The following is an 11,874-nucleotide window of genomic DNA, read 5'->3' as shown; positions in this document are numbered from 1 at the left end:
ATCCGAATTTTTTCCATTTCTGTATCTTATCCAATGGACTACATTGGATAAGATGCTCCAGGCTAGAAATTATACCTTGTCCAATCCAATCGAATTTGGGTGGCACACACTGAAGGATTGCGCGTATTTTTTCGATAGAATAAACTGAGGGAGTGATGGATACGCCCGCATTGAATTACACCATGTTGTAGAATTCAATTCATTGGCCATTCTTTGCAAAATATACGACTTGTATTCGCTACTGGATTCCTTCTTTGAGACTATTCTTAAGACTCTGTTTTCGAATGATTTTAATATTATAACTCTAACAATATTGACTGGCTGACTAACTAAATCAGCCAAAAAGTATCTCATCGTATAGTAGTTAGCCTTTAAATGGTAAAGAATCAGAATGAGTAGGAAGAAATTAGACATTGAAAGTAGCGTTGAAAAAGCGCGTAATGAAAGAGATTGGCATCAATTGGCATCGATCGCTGATAGCATCAGAGAAGAAAGTAAGTTGTTGCAACTACAAATAAAAAAAAGAGTTTTTTAACCAGTCATGAGAAATACAAATCCTCTTATTTCGATGTTCTAATTATGCTATATTCAGACTTAATTTGATGACATTGTTAACCAAGAAAATACACTAGCTGAAATTAGCTGAAATTATGCACATACGGGTATGTTATCATACCATAAGCAGTTAGCATTTTCGATACCGCATTATTAGCAATGAATGAGTGATGCCACCAGTATTGTCGTACAGTAGAGCAGCTGCCTTATCGTTTAATCGTTTAACCGATATAATTAATCAACATTGTTCAAAATCGATATGGTTTCTACCGTAATTAATTAATAAGATGGTAAGCACAAAATATCCATATCATACATATAATTTTTAAGATAACATTGCAATACAAGACAATCATATAATTTCCCTTCTTGCCCTAATATTTGTCGTTCTGTCTATTCATTCTACAACTGAGTGCATCGGTACCGCAGTGAGACAAAACAAGCCATGAGATATTCAATGTTTAAGGATTGGTGGTATATGCTTCAACTTACTCTATTACTTTTTTTTAGCAAATTTGTTGTTTAAACACGTTGTCAGAGTAATAATTTCCAAAGTACTCCCTAATTACTTGTAAAAATGAATCTATACTGTTAAAGCGAACACAAAATCTCGACTAGGTAAATAAATTCTCAACGATCCATAAATATTCTCGATATTATCATCAAACCAACACTGTTTAAATCGTGTAAAATTGCTGTTAATGATCAAAGAGAAATGACTATCTCTGTAATCTTTTGACCGACAGACTATGATGGTATGATGACAATTAACAAATAATCCATAGTTTTCACGCACTCTCCCTTTTGGGCTGCGCGTAAAATTAAATAAAAACAGAATGTACAAATTCTTCAATATCTTTGACCAAATTTTGATCACTAAATGCTTCAACGTAATTCATCATCCTTTGCAAGTGTAGCAGCTGAATTCGCTGTGCTATCACGATATGCAAACGAGTATCATTATAATTAGCCATTGTAGGAGCAGTCACCAATTACCTGTACAACATTTGTATACAGTACGTGCAAGAGATAACCGAAAACTTTCACACGTACTACGCGAATAACGTCATTGCTCTGTAACATAGCAGACTTTAAAGCATTTTTTTTAAAATAAAAACTTCCCTTTGTTGTCATCACAATTATTAGCATGGATAATTTTTCCTAGATGAAATATGCATATACTGGCAATGATTTACTTCAATGATACTTATTTGAAATTAGGACTTTAGACTCATGTTCGGTTTCATTTTCTGCTATAGGTATCTTTAAGAAATTAATTACAATTGAAGGCGAATTAGAAATTTTAATTACTGCTAACTCTATTCCAAGCGATAAACGAAACGAAGCTTTATCCAGGCTTAAAAGGCAATTGATGAGCATTGGAAACGATACCAAGATAAAGGTAGGCTAACTGTATTGATATTTCTGCTAATTATACAAACATAGTGCGATTATAACTATACAGTTTATCCAAATTAGCATTCTTTCTTCATTTTGATACTATATATATATAACTGTTGATCGTTCTCTCTTAATCATTGTAGCAACAATATCAACAGGAAAGTTTGCTCCTGTTAGCAAAGACTTGCTATTATCTAAATCTATTCAAAGATGCCACTAGATTATACTCCAAATTACAACTAGAATCAATTGATATTTCTGATAATTCGAACAAATGGTTTATACGAACTGTTTGCGAAGCATACTGTTACAAAGGTAAATCACTAAATAGCAACGTCTACTCGTTTTATTATCAAGCATCTACTGTATAGTTGATAAACGCTAAGCTTTACTGTTTACACTATAAAATAGCAAAGTCTGTGACTTTTATCCGAGCATTTTCGTATAATTCTGTACATATTGAATTACAGGCAAATGTCTGGACAAGTTACGCTCAACTTCTGCCGATATTATCAAGTGTTATGAAAGTGCAAGTAGTTTAATGATGAAACTGGATGTATCAAATAATTTCAACAAAGAAAGAAGGGATTCAACCTCAAAATTTGTAGTTGGAGAATTTCTTGAAGAATGTATCGGTACCATGCCGTCGCTACTGCTAGATAAATGGTATAGACTGTACTTTAATCGTCCATCTATTGTAGTTTACATAACCAAGATAGATCTAACATTAGTTGTAAAGTTAGAAAATAGAGCATAATGTTTATTGGCTCTTGATTAAAGAGGATTAAAATTTAGATGGCTTAAACTATTCGTATTAGTTCAACTAGTGATGTCATCAGACGATCAAGATTTCTATTAGTGGCTTTCGATTCAAATTTATTTCTCCGCTTACGAGCAGTAAGTATATTCGATACTATTTTAATGTGTCAATTTTAAAATTAACAGTGCTGATAAGCTCAATTAAAAGACTGTTACCTCGTTACTATAGTTGTTAAGCTATCACTTAGCAGAAATCCTCTTATTCCGAATGAGTGACCATAAATATCTTCCAGTTACTCTTAAAAGCATTATGGATTTCGCAAACCAAAAGTATTCTTGGGTAAAACCGTCTCTTAATGGAAAAAATTTATATTTTCCTGACGATATTACTGAAGAAGTATTATTACTGTCACTGATTACGGAAATGCTGGTAAGCCAAGCTATTGCTATTTGTATCTTACACTCATGACCTTCAAGTAATAGAGATTCCCTACCTTATCTTTCATAGACCATCAAGGACATTGAAAACATAGGTTTTAGCAATTTAAACCGTCTTAGGAATATTTACGATTTACTTGCTGTAGTCCTCATGCGTCGGTCATTAATTCCTATCGTTGCGGAGGTTTGTTACTATATTTAATATAGGTATTAGCTAAAATAAGTATCTTATTAAGATAAATTAAATAGCGTTATTGTAAACCGAGTTTATTATTACGTCCTTTGATATCTATCATCGTAGTTATCGTTAATAGATATACTCCTTAGATAAGATATTAACACTAATTAAATACCATGTACTGTATTGTAGGTTTATGAAAGGGCGTTAAAGTACTCGATGGACATTTTTCATGTATGGTTTCAGTTTTCTCTGTCATTAATAGCTAATCGAAAGGTACCGTACATCATGAATACTAACCGAAGTAACCCTTTCCGTAAGAGGGCATTCGTCTTGTACTGACGATATCTTATTTTACAGTACGATCGGGCAATGCTAGCACTGAAAAAGTGCCTGATACTTTCTCCAATGAATTCAATTGTGAATCTTACAATTGCAAAGATTTCTCTTAATCATTTACACAACGTTAGTTATACGTATATACGGTTTTACTTGATTTTTCTTGTTCTGATATCGGAGATCTAAGATAACTTTGTCTTTCTATTACAACTGTACTATTAGGTAGATGATGCGGAATTTTATGCATCCAAAGTTATTGACCAAAAGGAGTCTCGCCATCTTCTTGCAAATGCTCATCTTATTCTCGGCATCACTTACAGTAGACAAGCTTCTTCAGGTTAACTGTTATTGAAATGCACTCTTTTTGGTATTTTTAGTTGTATTGCATCTAACAAAACTATCATTCTTTAATTTTTTAGTACTATTAATTAATCATCGAAAGAAATTACAGGAGAGAGCTTTAAATTCACTTGAAAAGTCAGTTACTGCAATAATTTATACCATATACAACTTCATATTCTGAAACGAATACCCAGTTAATTATTGATTAAGCATTTGTGCTAATGACGATATCTTTGTGTTTAGGGCATACGAACTAGCACCTGGAGATTACAGGACTAGTTTTCACTTAGCCTTAAATTATGCGTTCATCCGTGATGTAAGAATTATCTTGCTTCTCTAAATATACATTCTTGAGATTCTTATTCGCTATACTCATATAATAGATCGTAAACGCGGTCCACTATAATAGAATAGCCTTGCAGCTTAATAGGACTGATCTACGATGTTTGCATCTGGCAGCTTTACTTCTATCAGCACAGAAAAAGGTAGAACTAATAATCTCAATCTATTGCCTATTACTGTTTATATTCCATAAATAATTTAACGTAATACTTGGAAGATTTTAAATATAATACTTCATTATCTGTAGTAGTGTAATGTCATTTACTTAAAAATTGCATTATAGGGCAGACAAGCATTAGACATATGTGATATAGCTGCTACTGAATATCCTGACAATTTTAGGTATGCTATGAAATTAATGAAACACTAATTATTTAAAATTATATATCGATGTATAAATAATCGTCTCGTCTACTATTGCTATATCAGCCTGATGTTTTTAAAGGCAAAGCTAGAAGAGGTTTATATCAGTGGTAATCAGGCCTTAGATACTTATAAAACTATCCTAGTAAAATACCATTTACTATCGAAAAAAGCCAGACTGCACGAAAATAAAGCAAGATCAGATATTGTCAGCACAGCTAGCTATAACCAGCTTGCATACAGTGATGACGCTTCATCCCTATCTGGAATTAGTACCACTGGCAGCAAAGGTTTATCGTCGTACTTGGATTTTGAGCTTACTCCTCGCTTATTAACCAAAATTTGGCTATCAATTGGTAAGTACTGTAACTAACGTTAATACCATAAACAATTAAATCATCCATGTTAAGACTCTTTTCCTACTTTTGTTGATATTGTAAGCGGATATTTATATCCAGCTTGGAAGATTAAGTGATGCGGAAATGAGCATAAAAGAAGCGAGCATGATCAGCTCAAAATCGGTTGATGTAATGCATTATGTAAGGAATACAAGCTTATGATATGAATGATGATATATGTTTATATCATTTATATCGTTCACTTTTAAACTTTGTATGTTTCAGTATGGAAGATTGCTTGAAAGTAAGGGTAACTTGAGAGAAGCAAAGCAATACTATGATAATGTACTAGCTGGAAATCACGATCACTTTAACACTCTCCTACATCTGGTAGGTTTGATTGAGTTAAATTCGTCTGTGAATAAATTACAGTCAGTAATACAATGGCATTGTACGAATACTAGTTAGATTGGGTGTGTAACACCAAGAATAAACTGCTGTAGTTTATTGAAAACTTGTTATCGGTATCGTTTTTTATAAGCATATTAATCAAATATTTTTTAAAACGAAGGGGTTTACTCATCATGAACTCGGTAATCTTGATATGGCTGAAAAATTTTTCCTAGAAGCAATTAAAGTTGAACCAGCAGCGCATTGTGCTTGGTAAATATTGCGATAATTGGAATTTTTTTGTAGTATCCTTTTGCTAAGTTACTCATTTAAATTACGATTAGGAATGCACTCGGAGCCATCCTACAAGAACGCAATTGTAACGATACCGCGGCAGAAGTTTTTCTACTTGCTTCTGATTTCGAATCTACTAGCCCGGTTTCTTCATTTTATTCTATAGCGCAATTTATTTAGATTGATACATTCGTCGTCAGTCAATATCCATGAGATGAATTAATGAAAGAAATACAAACGACAGTTTTCAAAACATGAATTTACATTGGATAAGTTTTTAGAATAGACAATGTTGATAATGCCTCAATTAGTATTTACGATATAATGTTACTGGATTTAAGAATTAATCAGTTTTTTCTGTTTGTTATATACTCTTGCAATGTATGCTAGTAGCCGATGTATATATAAATACCATAGACGTATTGTATGTAGATATTTACTAAAATTACATATATTTGCACGTTAAAGAATATATTTTTAAGTATGTTTCCTTTGTCAAAATATAAATTTTGTCTTATCTCACACCAAACAAACCTTCATACGTTAAATATCATAATAAGACAACAGGCTGGTAGTAACTATTTTATAGCCCTCTATGTTAAAACTGTTCTAGCGATTTGCTCACTACAACAGATTTTCAAACTTTACACTGTACAAAAAGTGAGAACATTTGGTAATAAAATTAATTTTTAGTCCTAAATATACCTATTTTGCAATAGTTTTTTGTTGTTACTTAAAATGTATCTGATTGACGTTTCCTTTGTCCTCATTACAACTTTACTACTATATAGCAATTTTACTTCTTGCTAGGTGCAATCGTATGAAAAAATGAACCACATACTCCTTTAGATCGCTCTATTTCATTTATATTTGGATCTTGATAAGTTTGTAGATAACTTCCTGGTCCGGGTACTTTCTGTAACCAATCGTTAGTTAATTATAACTGATGAGATCGACATTTAGTATTACTTAAAATAATATTAATTTAGATACTTACGGTGCTTGATGATGATAATCGCGGAATAGTTGATCTAAAGCTTGAAACACATGATGTATTGCTCTTTTTTTCTGGGATTTGATATTCGCCAGGCCCAGGTCCATATGCCTGAATATTACATGTACATGTTGCATAAGTGAACACAATAAAGCGTTTTATTTTAGAATTGCTGACGCCCTTAGTTATCTGTATTGATGCAGAATCTTTGTAATGATTTCAGCTAATTACAGTAGCTATGTTTTACAATCTCATTACTGATAGGACAGATTCAAACTAATTGCATAATAGATTGTAGCAAATAAGGGTGTGTGTAGATGTATAATTGTATACTGTACTCGTATACAGATGTGCGCAATATTAAATGAAGAAGTATAAATCTTTACACCCTCGGAGCTACGGCTTGTATTTTATTTACACGTATGTCATAATTTTCTATAACTGTTACGGTTTGTCGTATTTATTAACTGAAGGCCAACTTGATGAAAAGAACAAGTTATACTCCTAGCCTACTGTATGTGTGACCGCGTGAAGGAGAATTAAATACATGTTGGTAATAGATCGTAACTTTCACTCTAGCTATATAATATGGTATACACCTTGTAGTGAGTGCATAACGTTTAAAGTAGATTATTGTTGTAGTTGAAATATTAGCTAAATTCAGTTATCTTAAAATATCGTTAATTATAATAAATTGTTACCGGTCTAAAAGGAACGGGAGGGAATCTCTTGATGACAGACTTGAATGCTGCATGTCTGGTTTTAAGAATAAATGTATAATATTACCAAAAGGAATAACGACAGTAAATTACGATAATGAAATAGATTTCTTAACTAGCGAAAACGAAGTAAGGTATCACACCCTTACTATGCACAAATTAAACTACTTCAAATTACCTAGATGGTTCTTTGTGAATTGCAAAATCTGCAATTTCATATTGTGCTGGATTAGTATCTACTTCCTATAGCGATCAGTAAATAAAAGGTTGCTAAATAAAGTGAATGTACTTGAATATGCTGACAATAATATGCTTCAGTTTGAAAAGTTTGTCAGTAAGTATATTTCAGATTACTGACTTACGTATTTATTTAGCAAATAATATGAGAATTATGACGTTATTTGCGCAATAATTAAGTAAATGTGCTCGAACCTTGTCATAAACGCCAATGTTAGCGTTCTTTTCTCTATCAACACTTTTAAAAGAATATGTTCTACGCGATCTTTGTAATACATCTAGAAAATCTTCTTTATCATAAGCTCCAGGTAATAATTGTTGACCGCTTTTGCTATATTCTAGGATTAGTGGTAATCTCTTTTCACGAGACTCTGTTTTAAAGCTATAGCACTGCTGCTTACGATGTAGATCATCGACAAAAGTTGGAATATCATATGCCCCAGGTTCGGGAGTGTCCTTAATGCAAATTATTCATCAATTAGCAGATTAGTTTGCTTAAAATTAATGGTTTAAAAGACAATAATTATATTTGATCGTAATGATTTACAATAGAGTAGAATATTTTTATTTGGTTAAATTTATAAATCTCCTAGAACCAGAAATTTAAGCCAAAAAATTTATCAAATAAGTGCTATGGTCCGAATGCTATAAAAGCTATAACCAATAATATTATTATGATCGTATTGCATAGTAATGTAATCTTTTACTTACTAACAGATTCACATCATTGCACAGTCTATTTATAATAGTGGAATGGTATGCGATGACTTTATACTGGATAAATTATCTTGATTGAACGATTCGTATATTCAAAAGAGCGTTGAAATAGTACTTACTGCACTAAAGCAAGTTCTCAGTATATAGCAACACTATCATATAGCATAATACTGTGATACTAAGTACCAAGAACAATTTTGGGGTATTTACAGTATTTAGTAGCCATTACCTACTAGCTTATTTACTTACTTTAATTTCCTTTCTCCACCATTCTCTTTCAGATATTACATTCTTTCGTCCTAATACTGGTGGTCGATGCTAAAATAAATAACCAAAAAAGTTGCAAGAGTATCTATCACATCAGGGCATATTAACCATTTTGGTGAACTTGATGACTAATAATCGTATAATGTACTACGATTTTTCGCGATATTAAGTAAATAATTAATTAATTAAAAAATACTTCCTTACCTTGGGTTTGGATAATGCTTTTAATTTAGCAGCAGATATAGACTTGTGCTTTTCGCTATGAACGTCAGATTTCCGTCCTTTACGTCGGGGAAAAGTTTGAAAATGTTTTTTCTCTTCAATAATTTCTGTCATACTTAATTTGGTAGGATTTAAACGGGAGGATAATTCTAATGTATTGTATATTGTGATGGCGAAATTGGCAATGATTAAACTACTAATTGTAATCTCGGCTGTTGAGTTATCATATTATCGCATGATAATGACTCGTATTACAGTACTTTAATTTAGATGCCCGGTTCGGAAACGAATAAATTTCTATTTGATCAGCTTACGCATCTACTTTTATTTTACAACAAGTACATTGTGCTACGTGATATACGATTACGAAGCATCTCAAAATGAGAGAAATGATAATTTATTTACTTAAAAAGTTACAGTCGTAACTCATCCATATCGTAGTTAATAGTCGCTGTCTCCAAGACAACCAAGTGCAGGATGAGTAATTTACCTGTTGCTTGTTTGCGTACCTGTAGTGCTTACGTAGCTGATATACAATATGTCCGCGCATCTGTATGTCCGAGGTTTTAACTTCAGATTGCTAGATCAGGGATATTATGTTCCGATACGAAAGCTTATACTGCTGTAGGCAATTCCCGTCATGTAGTTAACCAGGAACTACAGTACCGTACAGTACAGTACTGTACTGTAAACCACAGTGTACAATGTACAGTACTGTACTGTATAAGCGTACTTTTCAACTGGCAAAAACCGCAGTAAAAATTAGTGTTAAATCATAAAGAAATAAAAACTTTCTTCTTATATCTCTATGGTAAAAAGTAAAAACCATATTGATGGACAGATACTTGGAAGGTTTTCTTTAAGTAGTCCATAATTGACTATACTGTATGTACAGTACTGTACAGTACTGTACAGTATTATACTGTACAAAGTGTACAGTAGTGTACAGTGTACAGTACTGTATGGCTCGTGGCCAGCCCCGCTCATAGTCCTACTGCGCCGGCGTACAGCCGTTTTCAAGCATCGCATTCGTTTTGTAGATCACCGTACACTATATAGTGTACAGTACACCAGTGAAGTACAGTACATACAGACTTCCAGTTAATATGGTATCGTACTACTCTTATGGCGCATGGTCCGCTCATAGACATACTGCGCCGGCGCATAATTGCCTTATAAAATATCGCATGGCTTTGTGGGATTTCTCTCTCTTCATGTCGCGTGGCTGACTGTGTAGTGTTGTAAAGTGAGGAGGAAAGGTAATTTGGATTTGCAAAATAATATTCTTATTTTATAACTGTATTAGAATCGTTTCTTATTATCGGTTACTTTTTGACTTATCCTTGAGTTAATCCGTTAAGTAAGTTCGATTGCCGTTAATAATTTGTAAAGTAGAGTTAAAACCATTATTAATTTTGGCCAATTTAGGTAGAAGAATGCAGATTTTCACTAGAGTAATAGACGGTCGAACGATCACTCTCCAGGTAACTGCATGATTATCAGACGCTTATGATTTCGATCAGACGAAAAGCTTTCACTAACCAATAAAAAAATAAACTGAATCGACAACGTTTTACGTTATCCTTAGGTGACTGGTGACCAAACTATCCAAGATGTTAAGAACTTAATTGAAGGCAGAGAAGGTTAATATTGATCGATGAAGTAGACACTAAATACGTACAGTAACAAGTACAGTACTGACTATCTTTGAACTCAATATCAGGCACTAGATTTAGATCATGTACGGCTTACGGGTACTTTATGTCGATCGTAGGATAGAATATTAAGGACATTGTTCATACTTGTAGGCGTCTTATGTGATCAGCAACGATTGACATACGCTGGTAGAACGCTAGAAGATTATCAACTGATCGCAGGATGTGGTATTGAAGAAGAATCTACACTAGATTTGACATTGAATTTGCTTGGTGGTGCTAAAAAACGTAAGAAGAAGAATTACACGACACCCAAGAAAAACAAGCATAAGAAAAAGAAGGTAAAATTGGCTGTATTAAAGTACTACAGAGTGGATGAAAATGGCAAAATTACCCGTTTACGTCGTGAATGCCCTTATGAAGCTGGTGTTTTTATGGCAAATCATTTTGATCGTCAATATTGTGGAAAATGTGGTGCAACATTCGTATTTACACAGGAGCAGCAACAAGAAAAAGCCAAGTCCGCCAAAGGTGGAAAGAAGAAGTAATGCATTTTATAACGTTAAATACTTATGCATTGTTTCATTTCCGCATTTGTACTGTAAATCATTATGAGATGATAGTGGTGTAACAAAATAAAAACTGTCAATTTTAATCAGCATCGATCGTCGATTAACCACTGTAAACTTGCTGCAAAGCTATCAGTTATATCCTACTACTAGAAATGACGTATGGAATTGCTTCCAATCACTTGTATCCTGCTTTATTATTCGTGCTACTAATGGAAAAGAAGAGAATTCGGCATGTTCTTTTACGTTAAAGCACAATTTGCTGCACAAATAGTACATTGACCTAAGTAATATTGCAAATCGAAGGGTATCTTAGGCCTGCCCTTGGTGGTGTAGACTTGTATACTGAAACTCTTAGTGTTCTTATGTCTGGCTTCCGATAATCCTTCGTAATTCTGGTTAGATTACTTAACTATTCAGTGTACATTGGGGTCTTTCGGTTTTACCTACGATAACTTTTTTGAGTTTCTGTATGTGAATTACTGAAATTGTTCGCTCTCTAGAGATCGGAACCAAGGTTAAAAATAGAGCCTATGTTACATTTGACTTCAGTTTACAACGAAAATTTATCGTTTAACATAGGATAAACCTGTAAAGTTTCATATTTAAAACACGCATATTTCTTAAAATTAGGTAAGTTGAATCAACAATAAAGTTCCATTATTGAGGAATTTTAGGGTAGATCCGCATGAGGAAAGCACGCACGGCTGTGTAATGCACAATATTACTTTTAATTTCTATAATAATATCGCTCT

At 33.1% G+C, this 11,874-nt stretch overlaps 3 protein-coding genes across 3 annotated transcripts; 2 read left to right on the top strand and 1 right to left on the bottom strand.

Annotated features, from left to right (window-relative positions):
- Window positions 1-391: 391 nt before the first annotated feature.
- Window positions 392-5,919, top strand: TRIADDRAFT_52720 (uncharacterized protein; the record flags this gene model as incomplete). The annotated part of the gene is made up of 18 exons (XM_002109030.1): window positions 392-494; window positions 1,815-1,957; window positions 2,100-2,271; window positions 2,427-2,622; window positions 2,775-2,853; window positions 2,945-3,145; window positions 3,224-3,337; window positions 3,524-3,607; window positions 3,893-4,007; window positions 4,090-4,147; window positions 4,256-4,328; window positions 4,396-4,497; window positions 4,638-4,696; window positions 4,784-5,073; window positions 5,159-5,256; window positions 5,341-5,445; window positions 5,627-5,718; window positions 5,790-5,919. The coding sequence occupies 18 exons, from the start codon at window positions 392-394 to the stop codon at window positions 5,917-5,919; spliced, it is 2,214 nt and encodes a 737-aa protein (XP_002109066.1).
- Window positions 5,920-6,535: 616 nt separating this feature from the next.
- Window positions 6,536-9,009, bottom strand: TRIADDRAFT_52719 (uncharacterized protein; the record flags this gene model as incomplete). The annotated part of the gene is made up of 7 exons (XM_002108308.1): window positions 6,536-6,655; window positions 6,737-6,844; window positions 7,435-7,489; window positions 7,631-7,695; window positions 7,885-8,145; window positions 8,656-8,724; window positions 8,878-9,009. The coding sequence occupies 7 exons, from the start codon at window positions 9,007-9,009 to the stop codon at window positions 6,536-6,538; spliced, it is 810 nt and encodes a 269-aa protein (XP_002108344.1).
- Window positions 9,010-10,116: 1,107 nt separating this feature from the next.
- On the top strand, window positions 10,117-11,193 carry TRIADDRAFT_35406 (expressed hypothetical protein). Its single transcript, XM_002109029.1, has 4 exons — window positions 10,117-10,154; window positions 10,324-10,379; window positions 10,484-10,538; window positions 10,704-11,193. The coding sequence occupies exons 2-4, from the start codon at window positions 10,332-10,334 to the stop codon at window positions 11,096-11,098; spliced, it is 498 nt and encodes a 165-aa protein (XP_002109065.1). The 5' UTR covers window positions 10,117-10,154; window positions 10,324-10,331; the 3' UTR covers window positions 11,099-11,193.
- Window positions 11,194-11,874: the final 681 nt, after the last annotated feature.

The sequence above is a fragment of the Trichoplax adhaerens genome, genomic scaffold (assembly GCF_000150275.1).
Source record: "Trichoplax adhaerens TRIADscaffold_1 genomic scaffold, whole genome shotgun sequence".
NCBI lineage: Eukaryota > Metazoa > Placozoa > Uniplacotomia > Trichoplacea > Trichoplacidae > Trichoplax > Trichoplax adhaerens.
This window is presented reverse-complemented; position numbering and strand designations above follow the sequence as displayed.